The 27,376-nt window shown below is 34.2% G+C and overlaps 1 protein-coding gene across 1 annotated transcript in view; it reads left to right on the top strand.

Annotated features, from left to right (window-relative positions):
* UTRN (utrophin) overlaps positions 1 to 27,376 on the top strand; it is a 482,739-nt gene that overhangs the window by 186,627 nt on the left and 268,736 nt on the right. Inside the window, exons 33-40 of the mRNA XM_065888619.1 lie at positions 3,248 to 3,418; positions 7,531 to 7,710; positions 9,901 to 10,029; positions 12,238 to 12,408; positions 14,723 to 14,884; positions 15,322 to 15,459; positions 21,134 to 21,322; positions 22,193 to 22,365. Coding sequence (XP_065744691.1) covers positions 3,248 to 3,418; positions 7,531 to 7,710; positions 9,901 to 10,029; positions 12,238 to 12,408; positions 14,723 to 14,884; positions 15,322 to 15,459; positions 21,134 to 21,322; positions 22,193 to 22,365 — 1,313 coding nt within the window. The remainder of the gene's footprint in view (positions 1 to 3,247; positions 3,419 to 7,530; positions 7,711 to 9,900; positions 10,030 to 12,237; positions 12,409 to 14,722; positions 14,885 to 15,321; positions 15,460 to 21,133; positions 21,323 to 22,192; positions 22,366 to 27,376) is intronic.

Below are 27,376 nucleotides of genomic sequence, written 5' to 3'. Positions count from 1 at the left end.
CCAGATCCGACCAGTGTCTTAGAATTTGTGGTAAAGGTTTTAATCTCTGTGTTAAGAGCAATGAGCAATTATGGCAGGGTTTTAGCAGGGAGATAACATGCTCAGATATATGTGTTTTAAAAGATCACCCACTGCAGTTTGGAGGGTGGATTGCAGAGAGGCAAGAATGGTTGTGAGAAGACCAGTTTGGAAGTCATTGTTAACGCTCTTTGTGGGAGATGATGGTGTTTGAACTAGTTTGGAGCAGTGGAGATGGTATGAGCCGATTTTTTAAAGACATATTTAGGAAGTGAAATGAGCAGGACTTGGTAAAGGATTTGATGTGGGGATGCAGGAGCGAGAGATGAAGGATGACTCCTGGGTTTCTGGCTTGATCATGTGGAAAATCATGGTGCCATCAGTGGGACGGGGCACTGGAAGGAAAGGCAGAAGTGTGGAGAAATCATAAGCAAGTATTGGACATGTTGACATTTTAAGTGCCTTTGAGAGAGTTAATTGCACATATCAGATATTCACAAAGTTATTCAAGTCTGGAGAATATATCTGGGCTCGCTGAAGATATAAATTTTATGAGTCATCTGCATAGAGGTGGTTAAGTTTTCAGTGATGATGAAATTGTTTAGGGAGAGGATATAGTGAAAAAAGAAAAGGGCCTGAATTCAGTCTTGAGGGATTACCTCATTTAGAAGGGAATTTGAGGAAGATGAGCTTGTAAAAGAAACTAAAGTATATATGTATGTGTGTGTATATGTGTGTGTGTGTGTGTGTACACACACACACATATATACATATGTATACCACATTTTCTTTATCCATTCATTTATCAATGGCTATTGTGAATAATGCTGCAATGAATATGGGAGTGCAGATATCTCTTAAAATAATGATTTCATTTCCTTTGTTATATACCCAGAAGTAGAATTGCTGGATCATATGGTAGTTCTTTATTAATTTTTTTGAGGGACCACCATGCTGTTTTCTGTAATTGTAAACTTGACATCTGCTAAGAAAGTAGATCTTAAGTGTTCTCACCACAAAAAAAAAAAAGATAACTCTGTGAGATGGTGGATGTGTTAATTAACTGGACTGTGGTGCTCATTTCACAATGTATGTGTATCAAATTATCATATTATGCACCTTAAAAATTCACATTGTGCAACCATATATTTTATATATATACAGAACCACAGTAAGTAGCAAGAAGTGGTAGCACACCAGGAAAGTGCTAGGTCTGGGAAGCCAAAGGAAGGAGAACATTATGAGAATGAGTGTAGGCTGCTGTTTTGAATATTATTGAAAGTTAAATATGACATCCACTTAAAAATGTCCATTAGATCTGTTGCCATTGGGGCCATTACTGAACTTAGGAAAGACAATTTCTGTGGAGTGATGGGGATAGAAGCCAGAATGTCATGGCTTGAAGTATGTGTGGGAGGTGAGAGATGGTTTTGAGAACTTGTATGCGGAAGGTAGGAGAGAGGGAAGTCGTTAGGCGGAGGTGGGACCAAAGTAGGAAATGTGTGTGTGAGTGTGTGTGTGTGTGTGTGTGTGTGTGTGTGTGTGAGAGAGAGAGAGAGAGAGAGAGAGAGAGAGAGAGAGAGAGAGAAATGGAGAGACAGACATTTGAGTATGTTTCAGACCTGGTGGGAATGATCCTATTGAGAGGGAATGGTTGCATATTCAAGAGGGAGAGGGGATAAATGGTTATGTAGAAGATTTACAACTTGAGGGACTTCCATGGTGGTCCAGAGGTTAAGACTGCACTTCCACTGCAGGGGGCATGGGTTTGATCCCTGATTCCTGATCAGGAAGCTAGGATCCCACATGCCCTGTGGCCAAAAAAAAAAAAAAAAAAAAAAGATTTACAACTTGATATGGCCTAATTCAATATGCAGTACATCTTAAAATGTATTGATTAGGCTGAGAAGAGTATAAATTGTTATAAGTTGAAACTTAAATTATCTTCTTCCTGGTTTACAGAAATCTTTGGTAGCATTGTTTTATGGTAATTGTGTAGCTGCCTGGGCATGTCAAAGTCAGATAAGTATCATAATATCTTTTCAAAGAATTCAAGTATTTGTCTTCTGAAGTCTGCATTGAAGTACTATTAATTTAGAGTCATGAATTTTAATTAAACTCCATAGAAAAATATTTCACTTTTAAGAAGGAATTTAATAATAATCAATCCTTGAGACATCAAAGAGTAAAACTGAACCTATGGGACCAGTAAAAAAGAAATGTAATCCCATTTTACTTATTAAGAAAATTTGGGTTTTATATCTAAGAAATTTTGTATCATCTAAAAAGATTTCTTCCCATACATGACTTATCACTGTACTACTTAGGTAATGTTATCACCCATACATCTGTGCACATGAAAGGAAGAACATGTTTTTTGTATGTATTGTGTTGTGACATCCTTTAAAGTGTCAACTCAGTGTTAGGTTGTGAATTACTTTAGTTTGAGAGTACCATCATGTAATGCAAAGGGTCAGACCAGCCTCAATCTGATGGTCATGCCACCCTGGTTATGGCCTTAACCTTTTTAAGCTTCACTGTCCTGTTCTGTTAAATGGAAAACATAGTGCCTTTCACAGGGTTTTATTGTATAACATGTAGATTTGTTAGCACAATACGAGAGCTGTATCAAGAGCCTGGTAAGTGTCAGTTCAGTTCATTTTGCTTTCCGTCAACAGCAGTAAGAGCAAAATAATAATAAAAGTTTATGTTGCATAGCCATTTACTGTATTTTACGTTAAGTGGTTAATTGTAAAACATGATTGTAAAAAATCTTGCTATTTCCCCCTCACATTGCTGGAATATCTGTGTGTTTTTTAAACAGAATCCCTCATTGAGAGGATTTTAAGGCATCTTCTGTTCAAAATAATAAAAGGAACTATTCATTGATTTCTTAACTTGGCTGCAGGGACTGGGTCAAGCCCTTTGTGTATGTATTTTTTTTCACTGAAAACTCATAGCAACCTTTTGAGGGCTGAACCTCCCCCAAGGTCTCTTAGGAAGTAAGTGGAGAGCTAAGGTGAAAACTCAGGGTTGCCTGACATGTAACTACTACAGTATATTGTCCCCCCTGCAGAAAAGTAAGAATGGTGTGATTCTAGGTGCCAGAGATAAAGGTTAGGTCTGTCTTGGGGGTTAAGTATGAATCTGTTTGGGTCTTTAGTTAGTGCTCTGATTCATTCCCACTATGTTGATCTCTCTTATGCTCTTTTTTTTTTTTTTTCCTAAGGTGACAGAGGGAAAACAGGATCTAGAAAGAGCATCACAGTTGGCTCGGAAAATGAAGAAAGAGGCTGCTTCTCTCTCTGAATGGCTTTCTGTTACTGAAACTGAATTGGTACAGAAATCCACTTCAGAAAGTTTGCTTGGTGACTTGGATACAGAAATTTCCTGGGCTAAAGTAAGTTGTAGTTCAGGTGAACCACCAATATTATGCCCATGTAATTTGTGGCATTTTGATCAGGGAAATCTGGGTAGATGTCATTTCTCTCCATTTTATATAAAATATAGTCTTATCTTTTTTCCATGTCTCTGTCCTAAGAATGAATAAGAATATTTAAAAACAACTATCTTCAGAAGATATTTTCATCTTGATTCTGAAAGCGTTAAACTCACGTGGCTCATCACCGAGGGCTTTGTAGTCATTATGCTTAGGTGGTACTTGAAAATATTATAATTATCACCTTCAAAAGCAGTGACATTTTTTGAGTATTCATTCTTCACAAAGTATTGTGCTGAATTTATTTCTTAATTCTTCTATAGTAACTTTTGTACCAGTAACTAATCTTTCTATTGCAAACTAACTGGTGTAAAGAGCATAGGAACGGAATTTTCAAAAAAATCAATAAAAGATCCAAGAGTTTTCTCTAGCCCTGTAGTTACTTAGAAATCACAGAGATCAGAGAGTTGATTTGCTAGTTCTATCTTTTGACGTGGAAGAAGACTTGAATGAAGCACAAAATATTGATAGTTTTTCTTTTTACTGAAGCATTCTTTTCCTGAATTTATTTTCTAAGAAAGAAGCACGTATACTAGAGATAAGTGCTGAAAATAAATGATTAATCCTGTGACAGAACTTTATATAAAGCTGCAGGTATCAGTTTTAACATTCTCTACAGGTGTCAGTTTATGGGGAGTGAAGAGGAGGTGCTATGAGGTCGTGGGATCATACAGCTCCTTAATTTGAATGCTTCTTTGGAGATAATTGTTGTAAGAAAGTCAAGATATTAATCACTAGGAAGAATGTTCTCAGTTTAGAAAATAGCTGATGAAAAGTATAATTGCCATGGGCTGTGTGAAGTGAAAAGAAATGTATAAAGGAAGTGAAAAACACTGGAATTCATGAGTTATGGTGGATGAATGCTAACCAAAGGGACCAAACTTTATTTTTGTTAAATTTAAGTTTTTCAAGGAAATATTATCTTCTTTCTGCAATACACTTTGAAAGCCATTATTTTCTTATAGCACCATAAGTCACATAAGCAAATTGAATAACATTTGCATAGTGTAGTACAAAAAAAAAGACAGGAGCAAAAATCATCTCGAATCAAAGAATACCCTGTTATCATTTCAGTTTTTTACAGGCACATATAGACATGCAGGCACAAGCATATTTTTAAAACAGAATTGTATCTAGTGTTTCATGACCTTCTTGAAAAGCCTTATATCTTTAACATTTTCCTTTACCTACAAGTGTTTTTGTGTCACACATTGGAGATAGGAATAGTATTTCATTGTATATTTTATTTTTTATTGTCCCATTCCTCCATTCATGTCCATTTAAATTATTACCAGTTTTCACTATTGTAAAAAGTGCTGTGATGAATAAAAATACTTGTGGCTGAATCATAGCATACATTCTTAATTATTTCCTGAGGATAAATTCTTAGCTCTAAAAATATTGGGTCAAGGGATATATCCATTTTAACATCTTATACCTGTTATGAAATTGTCCCTCAGAAATGTACCCAGCAGCTATGAGTGAGAATTCCTACTTGCTTGTTTTAACTACACTTTTGACAACGGTAGGCAAAATAACATGTTTTGGTTATTTAATTAGAACATTTTCCATTAGTTTATAGGCCATTTGTAGCTTCTATCACAGCTTGGTCTTTTAATTTAGAGCTCTTTACCTGTTACAGTTCTTAATGCTTAGTGTGTTGTGTATTGGTACAAAATTATTTTGTTTTGTTTTTTGCCACTGTAGTTTCCTTTCTGTTTTGTATGTTTTTTTTAAAACTTATTATGTATTTTTTAAAGAATACAATGCTTTTTAAAAAACTTATTTCTGCCTTTAGTGCTTAGAAAGGCCAACTCTACTCAAAAGTTATGTAATTATTTACTTATATTTTCTTCTAGCTCTTTTATAGTTTCATCTTTTTACCTTTAATGCTTTAATCCTTCTGGAATTTAGTTTGGTGTATATAATGAGGTAAGGCTCTAACCTTTTATTCCAAATAGTTTACCAGTTATCTCAGCACTATTTATTGTGTAATTATCCTTTCCCCACTGATTTGACATGCTCAGTTCATATATTCTTTTTACCTGTTACTTTGCTTTGTTTTCTGCTTCACTGATCTGACCCTCTGAAATGTTCTTCAACTGTTTAACTATGTGACTTTATATTTTAACATGTAGTTAAAGACAGGATTTCCTGACTTTATGCTTCTTCTTTTGTATATACTCATATGAATTTTAGAATTATTACTGTCAAATTCTTAGAAAAATTGTTAGAAATTTCGATTTGAATTGCCTTGAATTTATAAATTTGTTTTGAGGGGAATTGACATCTTTGTTATATTTGTCTTTTTAGTAACATGGAATGTCTCATTCCCCCCGCAAATTCCCTTACATCCCTACATAATGCTTTGGTTTTTTTCTTTGTAAACTTTATGATGTATGCAAAAAAGTTTATACCTACATATTTATTTTATTTTATTGGTATGTATGAAGTATGCTTTTCTTTTTTTTTTTTACTAACTTCTTATGGTTGGTACATAAGCGATACCAATTTTTGCATATTTAATTTTTAATCATCAATCTGTGCACTCACATAAATTCAATTAGTTTTTCAGTTGATTCTCATCATTTTTAAGGTGAAGACAGTAAATATGATGTTTGTTTCTTCTGGAACTATTCACTCTTAAATTCCCATTTAATCTTATTTCAGATTTGAAATAATGAAGATGGTATATACAAATCATGAATTCATAGTACATTCTCTTCACTAGAGTAAACCAAATGAAACATTAGTATGTAATATAATCACCCATTTTTTCAATGTTGTGTTGTCAGATTTAAGAAACATGCATATTTCAAAACATTTTAATGAATTTCCACTATAATATTATGTAAAATTATTTTCAATGCAAACTTTAAATAGCATCTGCATTCTAGAACTTAGTGTTTTTATTCCATAGCTTAAAAATCATTATTTTCAACGTAGCCATTTTCTTTACAATAAAATCTATTAACATAGTGTGTGTACTGTTTACATTTAATTGCTTGTAGTTAATTATTTCTTACAGTTTTTAAAGACTACTGTAGTCAATCAGTGCATAGCCACTGAAGGAATGCAGAAACTTATTAACTGCAGAGAGCATGGCTGTGGGTATTCTGTTTTGTTTCTTCCCCTCCCTGCTGGAGAACACTTGAGAGAAATATTTCAGTGTCTGTATAAAAATACTAGTAATTGATGTGGCCAAATGAGTCCTTATACCTTGACTCACTTGTGAATTTGTAGTTTTTATGCCTTTCAAAATGTGATTTAATGATGTGACATTAAATGTAGATATGAGCTTCTTGAAATGATTTGTTTAAATATTTTTCTAAAAAGGTACAATAGCAGTAGGGTAGATATATGCATGTTACTTTTTGATTGAAAGAATTTTGTAGTTTTAATTTTGGAACCCAACATTCTCTTTATAATTCTCTGACTGCACACCCTGCCTGGTCAAACTTATGAATGTGAAAATCAAGTAATCATAATACCATCTAGAGTATTAGCTTTACATATTAAGACAAGTGTAAAACCAAAGCTTAGACGTGCTAGTTCTCCTGTGATGTATAGTACAAGATGAAATGTTTTTTGTAATGCTTATAAGCAGTCAATATGTTAAGTCATCTTAGAATTTTGAGTTCTGGGATAGTCCTGCTTTGCCCACTTGTAGTTACTGAAAATGGAACTGATTCATTATTTCTAGAGTTTTGATGAAGATAATTGTTGTTGTGTAAGGAACGGAATTTATACTTAAAATAAATGAAATAATTACCTTTCCACATCTAAATTTGTTACATTCTTTGGTGTTTGCATAATTAAATATTTAATTTTTATTTGAAACTTTAAAACTCTTATCATGTTAGTAAGTTGTGGAATCTTGTGAACCTTTGACATGTGTAAGTTATCTAGGGAGTCATGTATATGTGAAAGAAAAGTTTTTTAAAAATGAAGATTGTATAAACTTTTATAATGTTCTGAAAGATCAAGTAGGTCTGGGAACTTTTATTTTCTAGAATATTCTGAAAGATCTGGAAAAGAGAAAAGCTGATTTAAATACCATCACAGAGAGTAGTGCTGCCCTGCAGAACTTGATTGAGGGCAGTGAGCCTGTTTTAGAAGAGAAGCTCTGTGTCCTTAATGCCGGGTGGAGCCGGGTTCGCACCTGGACCGAGGATTGGTGCAACACCTTGATGGTATGTTTCAGGAAGAATTTCATGGTGAAATCTTCTCTCCTTTAATTATGTATAAACGAATACTGTTTTGATTAGGATTCCAAATCCTATTTTCTGTTTGTCACAATAATGTTTTGCTTGTGAATTAATTTCATTAGACTACATTTTATCTTTTCCTTTGAAAAGATAATAACTAGAAAGAGTTCACATGTCTCTATTAAGTAATAAACCATTTGTGATATACATAGAAATGTGTACTTTAATATCTTAGTAAATACACCTTATTTGCTACATTTTAATGACAATATTGTATTTAATTTTCATACTATTATAAACTGTATATATAATATTTGTAATGTTCTAATATTGGTGTACTAGTTAAGGGCACCAGTTCTAGCATCTGATGGCCTAAGTTAAAGTTTTGACTACAAACTGATTGACATTGGTCAAGTTATGGGTTGGCCAAAAAGTTAGTTTGGGTTTTTCCATAACATCTTATGGAAAAACCCAAACAAACTTTTTTGGCCAACCCAATACTTAAATGCCCTCTAAGTCTCAGGTTTCTCATTTGTAAAATGGACATTATTATCATTTCTACCTCATACAGTTTTTGTGATTATGACGTAAAACATGTAGGGCTCTTATAAAACTATATTTAAAACAACCAATTTTAGATATTGTTATGATGATTATGGTAATTGTTAAATGCTGTATGTTTTTAGTCTTTGGTTATAACAACACTACTACGCTGTTAACCAGTATTTCATGGAAATAGTGACCATTTAATTTCATTGTGTTTTTCTGTCCCTTTTATAATAACAATGAATATATGGCAACCGTACCTTCTCTTCCCTTAAACAAAGTTCTCATCTATAAGTTATTATTTGTTCTGATATATCTGAGATAGGACTCTTTCCAAATTCATAGAATTACTGGGTAATGGATATGAGCAGAGAAAAATAAATTATTGTGTGTTTGGATATTTATTGAAATCAACCAGAATGTGTAGGGCATTGAAGTTGGTGGGTTTACATCTTGATCTGTCAGATTCATATCCAGAGTTCATCTGCGACTTACTACCTTCATAACCTTGGGTAAATTACTTAATGTCACTTAGCTTTAATTTCCCTATATATAAAATGGTATTAAAAGAACATATCTAACAGAGTTGTTAAATGTTGAATAACAAATGTGAAATTCTTGGCTCATAAAATATGTTCATTAAATATTTTATATATTCATTTTTATTATAACTAGTTTTATTCCACATGCTCATGGCCCTTACTTCTGCCTTATGCAATCTGTATCTTCTAAATTCTCCTTTCAAATAATATCTTTCTACACCTATTAGAACATTTGATTTATCTGCTTTTATCAAGGTAAATAAGTCTGGTGTTTATAAATTCTTCTTACTTAGAATCCAGACCACTGTCAAAACTTTGCTCATATGATTTATTGGTTCTCATTTTATTTTCTCAATGATTTTTCCATATTACAGATTAATAATTTGTTTCCTTGTTTTTAAACACTTCGAAGTTTCTTCTTAGTTTCCTTCATCCTATAAAATATAATTCCTAAAAGTTTTTGGTTTCATCATAAGGCTCCCCCACTCTTTTTCATCAAGTTCTAAATTCTTGCCTTAGCCTCAGCAGTTTTGCCTAGTTTTAACTGACTTAACTGTTTTCAAATGTATTCTCTCAATCACGTTATACCTTGCTTCAGGAAGTATCACTGAGATCTGTTCCAGGTGTAATGTTAAGTGGTCGGTACTGAGGTGAAACAACAGGGGCCCTGCCTCTAAGTACTTACAGTCCATTGAGCAGGCAAAACTTGAATCATTTTTTAATATTATTACTTCCTTAAATGAGTTTTTAACAAATATGATCAAGGAGGGGCCAGTGAGATTATTTGTAATATAAGAATGACGGATAGGGATTAAAACAAAATGAAATTAAAAAAGAAACTTTCACCTTTTATTCTTCTTCAACTTTTCATCGTATTGAGATCTAAATTAAAATTAAAAAGTGCTCAGTCACTGTGCATTTTTAGGAATGAGATTTATCCATTGGGGAAGAGCTTTGTAGGAAGGTGGAAATTCTTCTTGAAATTCAGCATAGAGTTAGCACTTTGAAGGTCTTTTAAATGTCTTCTAAGATTATTGTCTTAAATATTTCATATGATTGTATCAGCATTTTATTAATTCCTTTCTAGAACCACCAAAACCAGTTGGAAATATTTGATGGAAATGTTGCTCACATAAGCACCTGGCTTTATCAAGCTGAAGCGCTATTGGATGAGATAGAAAAAAAGCCAGCAAGTAAACAGGAAGAAATTGTGAAGGTAGCAAATGTAGAGGATCAGTAACACTTCTGGGAATGGAAGGTTTTGCTGTTCTCTTTCTCTCGGGGAGTACTCCAAGTTACTTGTGCACACAAGCTTCCCATGCAGTAGATTCATTAGCTTTTATGTTGGTGGGATAAACTGAGTCTTTTTTGTTTGTTCTTTGTATTTTGTCTTAGCTTATTTTTTGTTCCGTTCCTTTCTTGTAAGAATTAGCATCTAAAAATACCACATTATGTGATTGTTAATAAAATTTTTCCATTGCAGTTTAATAAGCTATAAAAAAAAACTCCATTTTGTCATACAAGGTAGTTGAATGCTGGGTCATTAGTTCACCACCAAAGGTCATTCTTAGTTATTTTTTTAATGACTTGCAGAACTTGGTGGCAGTGTAGAAAGTCGAAGCAAAACTGACTTCACAATGAGGATTTGGCTTTCATTTCTTGCTGCATATTGCTCCCTGACCCAGCTTTGCAGAGGAATCAGCTGTATGAAGAAGATAGTGTGCTTTTTCAGAAGCACAAAGTCTGGCAGACTTCTCTCTTCACTTTGCTCGGCCTCTTGATACCCTTACTCAGTGGTGTTAAAGCAAAAAAGAGTTTGTTGTCTCGGGGGCTCCGGAGTCTCAGAAGAGTGCCCAGAGTACCCCTTATTCATCCCTGTGTTTCTACATTTAGTTTCAAAGTTGAAGGTCAGATGTAGCTTTTAAGAATTCCTCTTCGAGAATCTTTTCTTTTTACCACTCAGGCCCCACCAGTCCTTCCTTTGAACCCTTTGTCATGTCAGGCATGGATGAACAATTGAATTCTAGGTTACAAATGTACTCTCTCAACATTTTGCAGACATCCTTGAATGAATCTTTTTTTTCCCTTTACATTGTTTATTGATGACAGAAACAGTGCATAATTAAAGATTTGATGAGGAACCTGCAAACAATAAAGCATGTGTCTGTTGCCAGCAAAATACAATTATTCCAGGTCCTTTAGACGTTACAAATAGAGTTCTTTCACAGCAGATGGTTCATACGTAACAAAGCCATTTTAGAGTGTTTAATTGTGCTTCTATAAAACCTTCGAAGAATGAGGTAGTTTCCTTTACTCACCACATTTTCCCCATTTCCACGATTACACTTTTAGTGAACTTATTAGATCCTTTTAACGTAACCTTTAAACAATTTTTCATGAAAGCCAAGCCTTATTTACAAAGTGTTTATTTCTTTCCACTTGATTTTTCTTAAAGAGAATTTCAAGAATCACTATACAGATAGCAAAATTTGAGACAAGCAACGGCTGGTTTTTTTTTTTTTTCATTACAATCAGATTTAGATGTGAGAGAACACGTTCTAAAAATTCCATAGTTAAGCTGATGTTCCCTGTTTCTATCTATATACACTGATTTAAAAACAGTTCCTCAAACTACTTATTTTCTCTCAGCCACCATAACAAGTAAGCACAAATTATTCACAACAGTGGGTTAACCTCCATGTATTAGCTGATTGTGTGCATTGCTGGATCATTCATTCTCGTAAATCACCAAGAAAACATCTGCAGAATTTATAGATGCATACAGATTAGCTAGCTTATTTTTAAGACTTCATTCAAAATCTACTTACAGCCATACATACTCTTGAGAGAATTCCAGCACTCTTCAAAAACTTACCAATGAAGTAGAAATTGAGGCAGGTATGTGCATTCCTTTCTTAGCCCTGAGAAGGAATTTAATGACAGTTGTGAAATTAGCTTGAGGAAACTGCATAATGTTGTTGCATATTTTAGTTAAAAACTAAATGATAATATTCGACTAATTTCCAAATCAGTTCACCTTCACCAAGGAAAGGCGGATGGTGGTAAATAGTATTTCTAGGGGGAAAAGAAGTCAGCCTGCTCCTTGCCACTTATTCCTTTATTCAGCCTCAAGAGGCTTTGCAACTCTTAGAATAAAACGGTTGAAGAAATGACACAATAAATCTTATAGACTATTCAATCATAAAATAAAGTTTTATCCAATCTGGTAGTGATCGAAAATGCTTCCCATGTAACATGAATGAGTCGTAATGTATGAAAAGCTCTTATTCAAACTGATGGTGCTGAAATCTCCTACTAGGAATCTCAGACATTTATTTAAACTACCTTTACTTCCGAGTTAGCATTACACCCGTGTTTGGTTTTGATCTTTCCCACGTGATAATTTTGTTTTTCTTACAATTAGCGTTTACTCTCTGAGCTGGATGATGCTAACCTCCAAGTAGAAAATGTCCGTGATCAAGCTGTTGTTTTGATGAATGCACGTGGAGGCTCAAGCAAGGAGCTTGTAGAACCAAAATTAGCTGAATTGAATAGAAACTTTGAAAAGGTTTCTCAACACATCAAAAGTGCCAAAGTAAGCAATTATGTTTGTGTATAAAACTATTTTTCTTATAGATATGTAGCTACGTGATAGATAATTATATGGTATATATATCAAGAGTTTTTTAATTAAAATGATCTTATCACTTTGGAGCATTTGTTCTTATTTATTTTGATTATGCATATGAAGGAGAGACTATAAGAAATTAGTATTAAAGAAAATAACCCATTAGAGAAAAGGTTTCAAAGTATTGAAATTATGAGAGGAAGGATCATCTTTTTTGCTGGAAGTAAATATTTTCTAACTTTGCTTTGTTTTGAAATACTTGATATAATAGGCCAAACAATCTTTCATAACCTACGAATATACTTAGATTATTTGCAACTTAAAGAAAACAACAAAAATCTTGCTTTAACTTTTGTCTTCCTTAGCCTTGACCCTACTTCCTTACCTTCTGACCTAAGCTCACTTATTCTTTTCAATAGATCTATGGGAGATTTTTCCTACATATGTTAAAGAGTAATGCAGGAAACATAGGAGATGGAGTGAGAGAAAGTACAAAGAAAATTATTGTTGTCCCCATAAATAATTTCTGTTAACGTTTTGGCATACATATCCACTCTTACTCATGTGTATGTGATATTAAAATATCAAAAATTTTATATTGTTTTGTATATTCTCTTCAGACAAGGTTTTTAGCAGCTATTCAATTAAATGATCTGTTACAATATTCTAAGTCAATTTTCCACTTTTATTGTGCTTTTATAAATATTGTATTGTTAAAATTCTTTTATGCATGTCTTTTTGTTCATTTCTTAGTATGCCCTTAGGATCACTTCTTAGAATTCCTTGATATTGTTGTGAAAGTTGTACCTATAAATGCTGTTAAATAGATTTTTCCAAAGATTCCTACCGTAAGTTTGTGCCAATTTATATGTTCATAACCAGAGTGTGAGATTGCTAGCTTCCCTATGCTCAGCCAACACTGCATGTTATTTTCCTGCTTTTAGTTTTAATGAATTTGTTACGTTGATTTTAGGCACATAAATATTGATGTAAAGGCTTTCTATATAGATACTGTCTGAAAATACTGCATTGAGAAACATGTACTTTTTCGAAGTTTCGGTATCAAAATCCAAGGGGCGTTGTACTGGGGAAAGTTAACTGGGAGGCATTCTTTGGGATGTCCCTATACTGGGTAGTGGCCTTTCTTCCTCTCTGTGGCCATGGCAGGGATGGCTTCCGGATCATGGCACTGTTTCCTGCTGTGCTCGCCTGCGGTCTTGGAACCCTCCTCCCACTCCAGGCAGCCACGCTCACTTGCACACCAGTTTGCATCCCTCGCTGGAATTTGGAAAACATGGGTAATCAGAGAAGCCCAAGTTGGTAAAATTATTGCTGTGGGAATGAATGAAATTAAAGTCAATTCAAATAAATGCGAGTTCTTTCTTGACACTGATTAAATGGTGAAAGGTCAAATTAAGAATATCTTTTCTTTTTTTTAAACATCTTTATTGGAGTATAATTGCTTTACAATGGTGTGTTAGTTGCTGCTTTGTAACAAAGTGAATCAGCTATATGCATACATATATCCCCATATCTCCTCCCTCTTGTGTCTCCCTCCCACCCTCCCTATCCCACCTCTCTAGGTGGTCACAGAGCACCTAGCTGATCTCCTTGTGCCATGTGGCTGCTTCCCACTAGCTATCTATTTTACATTTGGTAGTGTATATATATGTCCATGCCACTCTCTCACTTTGTCCCAGCTTACCCTTCCCCCTCCCTGTGTCCTCAAGTCCATTCTGTACATCTGCGTCTTTATTCCTGTCCTGCCCCTAGGTTCTTCAGAACCTTTTTTTTTTTTGGATTCCATATATATGTGTTAGCATACGGTATTTGTTTTTCTCTTTCTGACTTACTTCACTCTGTATGACAGACTCTAGGTCCACCCACCTCAATACAAATAACTCAATTTCGTTTCTTTTTATGGCTGAGTAATATTCCATTGTATATATGTGCCACATCTTCTTTATCCATTCATCTGTCGATGGACACGTAGGTTGCTTCCATGTCCTGACTATTGTAACTAGTGCTGCAATGAACATTGTGGTACATGACTCTTTTTGAGTTATGGTTTTCTCAGGGTATATGCTCAGTAGTGGGATTGCTGGGTCATATGGTAGTTCTATTTTTAGTTTTTTAAGGAACCTCCATACTGTTCTCCACAGTGGCTGTATCAATTTAAATTCCCACCAACAGTGCAAGAGGGTTCCCTTTTCTCCACACCCTCTCCAGCAAAAATCTACAAACAAGAATATCTTTTCAAAGAACATTTTTCCTTCTACAGTTGCTGATTGGCCAGGAACCATTATCATACCAATATCTGGTCACCACTGAAGCATTTGAAGCTGGTGTGCCTTTCTCTGACTTGGAAAAATTAGAAAATGATATACAAAATATGTTAAAAGTTACAGAAAAGCGCTTGGAATCCAGTGATGAAGATGAAAAGGTTAGCTCAAGCAGATTTTCAAAACTGTGGTGTTCTCACTTTTCTTCTCTGTTATTTATATTTTTACATTAATGATGTTTACCCAAATATCTGCCAAACATGATAGAACAGATTTAAATGTGACTTTCTGGTGAGTGTCAATGTAAGGTTTGTCACGTGATTTACATAATGCTTAAAAAAAAGACATACTTTCTGACTATAAAGGTACTGTTATCTTAGTTCTATTTAACTTCTGCTAAACTAGCATTCTTTATGAGTTATTTTAACTTCATATATGAAATATTTTAAGAAAAACATAAACTTTGGTTGTATATCATTCAGATAAACATATGTTGACTTATACTATACTTTGTAGGTTAGTTCTCCTGCTTGGGAACTGATAGTAAGTGACCCTGTGCGTTTTTCTTTTGAGTAATTTTTATCTTTTAAACATTCAGATGGATGAGGAGAGAGCCCAGATTGAGGAAGTTCTACAAAGAGGAGAACAAATGTTACATCAACCTATGGAGGATAATAAAAAAGAAAAGATCCGTTTGCAGTTACTACTTTTGCACACAAGATACAACAAAACTAAGGTATTGTCATGGGGGTGTCTCTGTTCCACTTAAATAACTTTTTCAGCTCTTGCCGTTGAGAAATGTGATGTTGCATTCAATGACATCTCAAAACAAACCAGTTGGAATGGTATCTCCTCGTTTCTCGTGTGTATTGCTAGATATGTTTATATTTTTGGATGAGGCGAGACTCACAGAAAATAGAAACATAAAACCTTATTATTGACATCTCTTGGTTTTCTGATAATGTTTTAAACCTTTGGGGAGTGACTTTCTCCTTCAGTTCTGTATTTTATGTGTGGAGGTCTTGACCACATAAAAAAAATTTCTAGTTTACAAATAACTAAATTTGTGAAATTGATGAAATATGATTTATATTCTAGGAAAAGATTCACCACCAGCTCCCTTTTCAATAGCCATCTTTGCAGCTGCATTGTAAATATGCTGGTGATCCCCAGAGGTCTGTACTTAGGTAATCCTTCTAGAACCAGTTTTAGTTGATGACGTTGGAATCTACTAGAAGATTCAGGTTTCTCGGCTTGGTGCCTGTTGGCTGTCTCTGTTTGTACTGCAGCCTTGTAACAGGTCCCAAGCTGAACTAGCCCTCTCTCCCCTCCTCCAACCTGTTTCCTGCTTTATTCCCTATCTTAGTTATTACTTATAAAAACTACCCAGTTCTCAAGGTAGAAACTTCACAATCTTATCAGTCATTTCCTGTTCCTCACACCGCACTGAGGAAAGATTAGAACCATTAGGTCCAAATGAAGTAGATACAGGTCTGAACCTGAAGTTAGATACGGCTCTACCAGTTACTTGTATATGACCCTGAGAGAGTAACTTAACTTCCTCAGTCTACTAACCTTTCCATAATTCAGACTCTTATGATTTTCACCCATTAGTTATTCCCCAAGTTGGTTTTTTTTTTTTTTTGTGGTACGCGGGCCTCTCACTGTTTTGGCCTCTCCCGTTGTGGAGCACAGGCTCCAGACGCACAGGCTCAGCGGCTGTGGCTCACAGGCCCAGCTGCTCCACGGCATATGGGATCTTCCCGGACCAGGGCATGAACCCGTGTCCCCTGCATCGGCAGGTGGACTCTCAACCACTGCGCCACCAGGGAAGCCCCCAAGTTGGTTTTTAAGTCCAGTTTTTCTTAACTCTGGCCCATCTTCTCAGCATGTTTTTCTCAGCATTATTCCCCCAAAAGTCATGGCTGATCATATGATTCCTTTCCCTAAGAAGTTGTTTAGGAAAAGATTGCAAAATGCAGGAAAAGCTTTAAGTGCGAGGTTTGTCACAATTACTGTATATAGAGGCTTTGTTTGACCTCTGGCTACCTCTTTGATTCACTGTCATTCACCATGCAGTATAGCTATACTGGTTTTCTCTACCTTATGCCAACATACTGGTGCCTTAGCACCTCTGGAATCTTGCTAATTCCCTGGTGTGGGTTTTATCTTCTTATTTTACCTGAAAAATGTGTTGTCTTTTAAGACTCGGTTCCATTTTTGTTTCTAACATCTTTCAGATTATATTACAGTTCTTTGTTTAATTGTTACTTTTAAAAGTATCTTTCTTGTCTGGAACTTCTTCATTTTGGGTCCCAAATAAGAAATCATTAATGGTCCAAAATAGAAATAATTTTTAAATTTTTAATAGATAAACAAATTTGTTTTTCAAAAGTACTAACATATACTATTATAGACTTGTTTCATTTGGGTTTCACTAGCATAAGTTATTGTAATTAAAATTATTTTAAAACATTAAAAATTTTTTTGTCCTTATTTCATTAACACATATACTTCTTCAAATCTGTAGTTTTTAAAACTTTTTTTAACTGTGAACATTAGAATCCCTTGAAGAGCTTAACAAGAAATCGAGCCTCAAACCAGTTAAATCAAAATCTCTCAGGTTGTGCCTAGGTGTGGGCACTTGAAAAAAAAAACTTTGTAGAAGATTCTAATGTGCGGTCAGCATTGAGGACCAGCAGTTTACATAACTCCTTCCCTCCCCTTCCCTCCCCTTCCCCTTCCCCTTCCCCTTCCCCTTCCCCTTCCCCTTCCCCTTTCCTTTCTTCTCTTTTAGGTGAGCAATGAGCTACTGCATGCTATGAGCAATATTTTATCCCTGTTGAATGATTTGAGAAAATTTATGTGGATGGGAGGAGATGGGGAAGGGCATAGGAAGGATTGGGTGGTGTGTGCACTGACAAAAAGCATGAGAAGGTTTTTAGCTGAAAAAATTCTTTCACAAGCCCCTCACTTAGTTTTCATTTGGATTAACCTCCTTATGAATTCAGGTTGGAAATGAGAAATGGAGTGAGAGAGGAGAAATGGCGGAGATTGGTGAAGAGAGAGAAAATGGGAGGTGGTGACAGGCAGTGGGTAACCAAGGACTATTGAGAAGGAACATGAAATTTCTTGTTTGTTTTTGTCCTTTAAAAACAGACTTTATTTTTTAGAGCAGCTTTAGGTTCACAGCAAAAAGTTCCCACGTACCCCTTATCCCCTCACCCCCAATACACACATAGCCTCCTCCATGATATCAGTGCCCTGCACCAGAGAGGTATATTTGTTACAGCTAATGAGCCTACATTGGCACATCATAAAGTCCCTAGTTTATGTTAGGGCAGGGACGTTAAATTTGTTTCAGCCAAAATCATATCCATCCTCAGTGCCTCCTTCTCTTCAGTCCTATATTTCTCATGTAAATCAGGGGTCCCCAGCCTCCAGGCTGCAGACCTGTAGTGGTCCTTGGCTTGTTAGGAACCGGGCCGCACGGCAGGAGGTGAGCGTCGGGTGAGTGAGCAAAGCTTCATCTGCCGCTCCCCATTGCTCCCCATCACTCGCGTTACCGCCTGAGCCACCCCCACCCCTGATTCCGTGGAAAAATTGTCTTCCATGAAACTGGTGCCTGGTGTCAAAAAGGTTGTGGACCGCTGATGTGGAACTTGACTCAGGTCAAGTACCTCCAGAGCCTCCCCAGAGGGTACAGAGGGGCTCATGCATATCATTTTCCTTTTCATTGAGCCTTTCACATGGTTTTTCCTACAAAGTGATATAGGTGGCTTTTTAAAAATTATGAATTTATTTAAACTAAAAAAAGGACTCTTTCTTATTTGAAATATATATTGAATGACCCTTTCTCATTTGTTTACTAGGGTATTACTATTTTAAAATATGCACAAGCTCTTCATAAATAAAGATATTAACCTCGTCATATTTGCTATAAAAAATATCATCTTATTGATTTTTATCTTCTAATTATTTTACCTTTAATATACAGCCATTTAAAATTTTTGTTTAGCCACACATGGCTAGGTTTTTCCTTTGTGATTTTCTTAAAAAGTCCTCATCCTCCAGAGAGTTGGCGATGTTCAACTCGGTTTTGTTCCAAGTTTTCCCTATGGTTTGATAAAAACAAAACTTAGAACATTTTTGTAAAGTTTTTAATCTATCTGGAACTTAGGTTGCTATATGACATGAGGTGCATCATGTACCATTTAATGCTACCTTGTAGTATATCTGTATCTTTGTGTCCTAGCTGAATTCTTTAAAAATAAAATTATCCAGAAGTAAAGTCTGGGTCAGATCTTGAGGACTTTTTTTTTTTCTTTCTCCTAGGGCATTTTGATTGATCACTGTCTAGGGATAAAATCTATTTTGGGAATATAGAAAGCACATATTTGAATCTTGAATGGACTTGCTGCTTCAGCAAGAGTATGGAGGCTCAGGAAGCCTAGATTATGTGTATAGTATTAATAGAAAAATACAGTATTAATGAACGTGATTTTTAAAAAAAAAACATTGGAACTTTCTACTTACAATACCTACTGACCTCCCCAGTTCACCCTAAAGACTCAGATACATATGACCTTGCAGAATGACACTCTGTTGTGTAACTGAAGAAGCAGCACAAAATTCCTGGCCTTGTATGGTTGTTACGGTATAGAAGTGGCTGTCACCAGTAAGCAGGCAGAGCAGATTAAAAAAAAAACAAACCTGGTGTATGATGTTTAGTGATGCTAATGAGGAAAGAACTATAAAGTTGAATGTCCTACAAGCACATATCAAATAGCTGGAGGCCTAGAGTCCTTTTTGGTCTTGGAAAAACAGAGGCTGTCTGAGCAAGACCCTGGCTGATAGATGAGAAAGCCAAATAGGAGAATAGGTCCCAGTTCTTTTACTCCTTTGACATGAATTCTCAACCTGTAAATACTTTCTTTGTGTCTTTTTCTTTTTCCTTAAAGTTAAGAAGAGGAACAATTGAGCTTCCCTTTGTGATCTGCCAAAAAATAGGGCTATTTAAAATTAAAATCTGAAAAAATAATTTTTTTATTAAGGAATACTTCATATCTTTTTATTAAAACTGGTTTCTGGGTGAACACATTATTTATTTCAGCATCCTTTTATATTTGCTTAAAATATAGCATATAGTTTGCCTTCTTAGATGTATAGTTAAATACCTAGAAATGTTTTCTGACTAAAATTTGAATGTGTGGCATTAGGATAATATAATTATTTTTAGTGTCAAGTATAAACAAGCCTGTGGATAAAGTCAGGAAATCAATAGGCTTGCTTCTCACCTGGCTATCCAGGACTGCCCATCATTTGGTGAAAGTCATAGTTTATCAAATTCTAGGAGACAAAGAAATGTAAACCTCGAGATTCAGCAACATATTATTCACTCAGTGTTGTTAATCTTGGGTATTGGTTTCATTTAGGAATTGTAACCATTTTCAGGATCACTAACTCAGTGAACATGTACTTATGATCATTTTCACTGTCATCTGAGTTTGCAGAGGAATATCATTTTTCAAAAGTTCAATATAGGAATGTGGTGAAAGTGTCAAGGAAACCACTTAATTCATGAGTGGATGTACTTTGGCCATTTGCAAGCGGTAGGCAGCAATTATTAAATGGTAGCCATCAAGGCATAAAGGATGTGAACCCAGGGATGAGTGGCCTATCCCAGAGAGCACTTTATTGTTTAGAAAGCTCTGATTAGAGGATACAGGAGATACTATGCTAGGGTAAATAAGTTATCCACTCAGTTTAGAATCTGCCTGAATTTAGCATGGTAGAATCTATCATCTTATGTAGGATATTCATGTTTTGTAATATTGTTCTCAAGGGTTAAGATTATATACTGGATTGCCTGGATATTATTTTAATTAAACCCCCTACTGCATTTGTTATGTTACGTTACAAATACATGTTTCACTTATTTACTTTTTCACCAGTGAGGCCCAGAAGTGTTTAATCTAATTGTGAGATTTTTTTTTAAAAAGGTGTAATAATAATGGTATTAAAAATTTTTATTTCATACAGAATTTTATGATTTGCAGCATATTCTCATTTCTTCAGTAACTTAGGAAAGGAGTCGTTATGTTTTCCTGTTTGCTAAATGAATTTAGGTGGCTTCAGTCTTAAAAAAAACCTTTCAAGCATTAACAGCTTATTTAAGCCTTTTAACAACAGGCTACAGATGAAAATTAAAATAGAGATTGTTAATGGTTTCTATAGCAGTGCAGGGCAAATTTAAAAAAATTAAAACAAGTTTTTAAGTTTTTGCTCATGGTGTTGAATTTCTCCACAAAATAGTATTTTTTTCTTTGTTTTTTGTGTTTTCAATTTGCTACGATTCATTGTGGGAATAATTTAAAAGATGTGTGTTATTATTATTCATGTCTTTATAGGCAATCCCTATTCAACAGAGAACAGGTCAGCTCGCTTCTGGAATTAGCTCACCACCTCTCCCCACAGATTATCTGGTTGAAATTAACAAAGTTTTACTTTCCATGGATGATGTTGAATTGTCACTTAATACTCCAGAACTAAGCTCTGTTGTCTATGAAGACTTCTCTTTTCAGGAAGATTCTCTGAAGGTAAATATCCAGACACTGCATTTGAATAGCTGCAGTTGATGTAGAAATAAAGCAAGGAATTTGTCATTGTGCCTACTTAGATTATCCATAACCTTTTACAGTTGTGCCTAGGAATTAATAATATGTATGAAAAATAAATTTTTCCTGTATCCACCAATGAAATACTGTCAAAAATTTTAATTTATTAAAAGTAGATATGGATTTTTAAGCGTGCACAGTTATTAATGCTTTACAACATCAGAGACTTTTTAAAATCAAACACGTGCACAAACCATATTCCTTTCTCGTAAACTTGATTGTCATTTGATGTAAAATGTTGACATTTATCTTGCCACCTATAACGATTTAAGATTGGCTAGTGGTTGGGTATGGAATGACATGTTGATTGTAAGTTAACTAGGGATCTGAAAGTTTTCAGTTAATTGACAAAACTAATATCAAGACTTTCATATAATTTGATTGCATTTATGTATCAAGTCACAATAAAATTGCTGATAGAGTTGATAGGTTTGATAACTCATTTCTGTCATTTAAATTAGTATTATTAGGTATTTGAAAATATAATTTCTAGCTTCAAACACTTCATTACCTTTACAGAATGTTATTGAAGCTTTTTATATGTCCTGTACAAATGCCACTTTGAACATCTGTGAGGATTTTTTCCCCACCATTAGGATATTATGTAACATTCCTCATGCTTTGGCCAATACAGGATATTATTTTTTTAAAAAGTTTCCAGTTTTGATAAGCAACAATTATGATGTCTCATTATTTTTAAGTAACTTATTCAATATAAATTTTTGGCCTCCTGTGAATCCATTCTTTTATCTCTTTGCTGGATTTTGTTAATGAATGACAATATATTCATAGACTATCAAAGACCAACTGGACAAACTTGGAGAGCAGATTGCAATCATTCATGAAAAACAACCAGATGTTATTCTCGAAGCTTCTGGACCTGAAGCCATTCAGATCCGGGATACACTTACCCAGTTGAATGCAAAATGGGACAGAATTAATAGAATGTACAATGATCGTAAAGGGTATGTTTAAATGAATATTTAATTTTTTAAAAAGGTCTATAAGTTCATTAAGATTAGTGAGGATATGTTTCAAATCCTTGTAATAGGCCCTGTTTAATAAATTGTGATGTAGTTCCTTAAAAAAGAATCAGCTCACATATATATGATCATTTGCAATGTAATATATAATATTTTAACAATTAAGGAAGCACTTTTATTTAGTTGTTTTTATTGAAGTATAGTTGACTTACAATATTGGTTTCAGGTAAACAGTATAGTGATTCAATATTTTTACATTTTATGCACCATACGAAGTTATTACAATATTATTGACTATATTCCCTGCGCTGTACATTACAATCCTGTGACATATTTATTATATACTAGTAGTTTGTACCCCTTAATCCTTCTTCACATATGTCGCCCATTCCCCCTACTGCATCCCCTCTGGCAATCACTAGTTTGTTCTCTGTATCTGTGAGTATTTTTCTGTTTTGTTATATTTGTTTCTTTTGTTTTTTAGGCTCTGCATATAAGTGAAAACATACAGTATTTGTCTTTCTCTGTCTGACCTATTTCACTTAGCATATACCCTCTTGGTCTATCCATGCTGTTGGAAATGGCAAGGTTTCATTCTTTTTATGCCTGAGTAATATTCTTATATATATCTTCTTTATCCATTCATGTGTCAATGGACATTTAAGTTGCTTCCATATCTTGGCTATTGTAAATAAAGCTGCTGTGAAAATGAGGGTGCAGATATCTTTTCAAGTTAGTGTTTTTGTTTCCTTTGGATCTATTCCCAGAGGTGGAATTGTTGGATCAGAGGGTAGTTATATTTTTAATTTTTTGAGGATCTTTTAGACTGTTTTCCATAGTGGTAATACCAATTTACATTCCCCCCCAGCAGTGTACAAGGGTTCCCTTTTCTCCACATCCACACCAGCACTTGTTATCTCTTGTCTTTTTGATGATGATCATTGCAGCAGGTACAAGGTAATGTTTCATAGTGGTTTTAATTTGCATTTCCCTAATGACTAGTGATGTTGAGCATCTTTTCATGTGCCCATTGGCCTTTCATATACGTTCTTTGGAGAAATGTCTTTTCAGGTCCTCTGCCCATTTTTTAATTGGATTATTTGATTTTTTGATATTGAGTTGTGTGAGTTCTTTATATATTTTTTGATATTAACCCCTTGTCAGACATATTGTTTGCAAGTATCTCCTCCCATTTGGTAGGTTGCCTTTTTATTTTATAGATGGTTTCCTTTGCTGTGCAAAAGCTTCTTAGTTTGATGTAGTCCCATTTGTATATTTTTGCTTTTGTTGCCCTTGCCTGAGGAGATATATCCCCCAAAATATTGCTAAGACCTATGTCAAAAAGCATACTGCTTGTGTTTTCTTCTAGGAGTTTTATGGCTTCAGGTCTTACACTTAAGTCTTTAATCCATTTTGAATTTACTTTCATATATGGTGTGAGAAAATGGTCTAGCTTCATTTTTTTACATGTACCTGTCCAGTTTCCACAACAGTGCTTATTGAAGAGATTGATAGTATATATAGAAAATTCTAAAGACTCCACCAAAAACTACTAGAACTAATAAATGAATTTAATAAAGTTGCAGTATACAAAATTAATGTACAGAAATCGGTTGCATTTCTATACCCTAATAACAAACTATCAGAAAGAGAACTTTAAGAAAAAAATCCCATTTGCAATCCTTTTGCATCTAAAAGAATGAAATACCTAAGAATAAATTTAATCAAGGAGGTGAAAGACCTGTACTCTGGAAACTATATGACATTGATAAAAGAAAGTGAAGACAACACAAATAAATGGAAAGGTATACTGTGTTCATGGATTGGAAGAATTAATACTGTTAAATGTCCGTACTACCCATAGCAATCTACAGATTCGGTGCAATCACTGTCAAAACACCCATGTTATTTTTCAAAGAACTAGAACACATAATACTAATATTTATATGGAACCACAAAAGACCCCGAATAGCCAAAGCAGTCTTGTGAAAGAAGAACAAAGCTGGAGGTATCATGGTCTCTGACTTCAAACTATATTACAAAGCTATAGTAATCTTTACAGTATGGTACTGGCAGAAAAAGACATTTAGATCAATGGTATGGAATAGAGAGCCCAGAAGTAAACCCACGCACATACAATTAATCTACGACAAAGAAAGCAAACATATACGATGGAGAAAAGGAAGCACCTTTAATTTTTAGTATCTGAATAGTGTCCATTTTCTTTAAAAATCTTGAAAAGGATTTTCAGTAATGTTCAATTTCTCCACACACTTGATGATTAATGTGAGTGAAGAGCAGAGACAGCTACAGATAACTGGAATCCATATATAACTCCAAAGCCTTTTTAAAAAAAATAACCTTCTGTTTAATAGAATGTTTTTGAGCCTCCTTCTTTCTAGTTTTTGACCAGGTCTATTAACAGGTAGAAACAAAAATTGGTAAGACTTTTGATGGTAGCTGTGTATGTATGGAAAGTCAAGTATGATGTGAAATAGCTCAATATAAATTACAGTGTAAGAGTAATGTTAACACAGAAAAATATACCGGAAAACCTTAGAGATATACACACAAAAATAGGCATGGTGCTCTTCATCTTCTTTTTTTTGTTTTAGCTTACATATTTCACATGATTATACAATCCTTGGAAAGGTAACATTTAATAATCTTTTGGTGTATTTCTTTGTATGGATTTTTAAAAACTTCTCTGTACATTTAGAGAATATCCTCTTACATACAGCTTTATGCATACTTCTGACTTTAATTAGGCTTGATTATTAGATGAAGACTAATTTGTTAAAGAATAATAACATTTTAAGGCTCTAGATTGCATCACAGTATTGGTCGTTATAGCTCTGCCAACAGCATATGTGAAAGTTTCCTTCTTACTGAACCCTTGTTAACACTGACAGATTTTCTTTTAGACCTTTGCCAGTTGTATAGTGATGGATTGCATCTCAGTATGATTTTCGTTTCTTTGATTATCAGCAAAATTTCAATATTTTTACATATGTTTATTGGCACCAGTGTTATTTCTTCTGTTAATGGGTAGGTCATGTTCTGTGCTTATTTTTCTATCATAGTATTATTATTTACTTCTTAATTTGCAAAAGCTTTTTTCTATATTAAGAATATTAACCATTCATATTTTTTGTTCATTGCTTAATTACTCACAGATTTCCATGTACCCTTTATCTTTGTTAATGGTGTTTTTTGACATATAGAAATTTTTATTTTCTATAATTATATCATGTCTTTTCCTTTGTAATTTCATTTTGTTTATATGCATATAAATTACCTTTTCGTTGTGAGAGTAATTAAATATTTATATATATTTAAAACAATTTTACTTGGTTTAAAATTTACATGTAAAAACTAAACCATCTGAATTTTATTTTGATATGTATTTTGTTTTAAGTCTCCAGTTTGGTGGGTCTATACACCAACTCTTTTTTAAAAATTCTTTTCCATTAGCAATATAGTTCCCTGTGCTATAAAGTAGTACCTTGTTGTTTATTAATTCTATATGTAATTGTTTGCATCTGCTAATCCCAAACTCTCAATCCGTCCCTCCCCGCCTCCCCCTTGACAACCACAAGTCTGTTCTCTATGTCTGTAAATAGCAACTCTTTAGTAGCAAGAGTAGGGGCCATGCATCCCTACTTTTTAAACACTCCCCAGCTCACTTTTTTATGCAGCCTGAGTTAAGAAACACTAATCTGTTCTATTTTGCTGTGTTTTTCTTAAATAAACAACCAATTTTCTCTATATTTTTTGCTGAACAATTTAACTCTCCATTATTGTTGGTGATACTTCTTTACCATAAACTTAAAGGCATTTCAACTTCATATTTATTTAATTTTGCTAATTCTGCCTTCTCACACCATTAGTTTTAGTCTAATTTTAGTCTAATACCATAACATTTTCATTTTTAAAGCATTATTAATTTTTTCATTCAGCACAGTAAATTTTCTCTAATTATTCTAACATTAAAATTCATATTCTTTTTCTGTATTTATTATTCCAGTAAAATTTTAGTCATCTCAATCAATTTTTGAAAAAATGATGAATTTGAAATGTAGTCTTTCACTCATTTGGGTCCTTTTCTGTGTCCTCAGTAAGATTTTTAAGATTTGTCAGCATCTTTCTCCCCAGGACTATTACTTGGTAGTTTTGTGCTTTTCTTATTGTTGGTTAGTGTAGAGGCGATGTATGGTAGCTTATTTCTGCATTTTCTGCACTGCGTGTGTTTGTGCGTGTGTGAGTGTGCGCGCGCGTGTGAGTGTATGCCTGTGAGTATGGGTATAAATTTGATTTTCTTGGCCTTTCTTAGTATACTGACACATCATTTGTATATAATGATAACTTTTCTTCTTTTTTTCAATTATCCTATTTGCATATATGCATCTGGCTAATGTGGCAGAATTTCAAGAACGTTATGATTAGTAATGTTGATTGCAGATATTCATGCTATTTACTTGATTATAAAAATTTTAACTTTTTAGAAAATACTTTATTCCATAGTTTTTTTAAATTGAGCACAGAGCAGTATTCTCTTATGTTAGAAAAGTCTTCTCTATCACATTTTTATTTTATTAATTTTGTTTTCTGTGTTTACTAGATTTCACTTGCTAGGAGGTTGTCTCTCTTATTTTCTTTAGCCCAGCACTTGGATGTATTAGTTGATTATGTTCTTATTCTTATTCCTAATTTTTATTTAGTTTTTCTCTTCCAACCTTGGTAACCTATCCTAAAATGTTTATTTTTCCTCATTCCTATGTGCCCACTTTTACAAGCAACAAGTGAGCACTCCTTTCTATTCTTTTCTTTTCATAGAACATCGAGGCAATGGCAAATATCCTGTGCTTTCATAACTGTTATCGGTCATAATGACACCTGGGTGACCACCAAGTCATTTGTCTATGCCAGGTCTCTGTGCTGTTTTGCTTATAAAATTTTTAAAGGATTGTTGGCCTGTGGTAAAAGATAAATA

The sequence above is a fragment of the Phocoena phocoena genome, chromosome 12 (assembly GCF_963924675.1).
Source record: "Phocoena phocoena chromosome 12, mPhoPho1.1, whole genome shotgun sequence".
Taxonomy (NCBI): Eukaryota; Metazoa; Chordata; class Mammalia; order Artiodactyla; family Phocoenidae; genus Phocoena; species Phocoena phocoena.
Note: the sequence above shows the minus strand (reverse complement) of the source record. Positions and strands in the feature narration are given on the sequence as shown.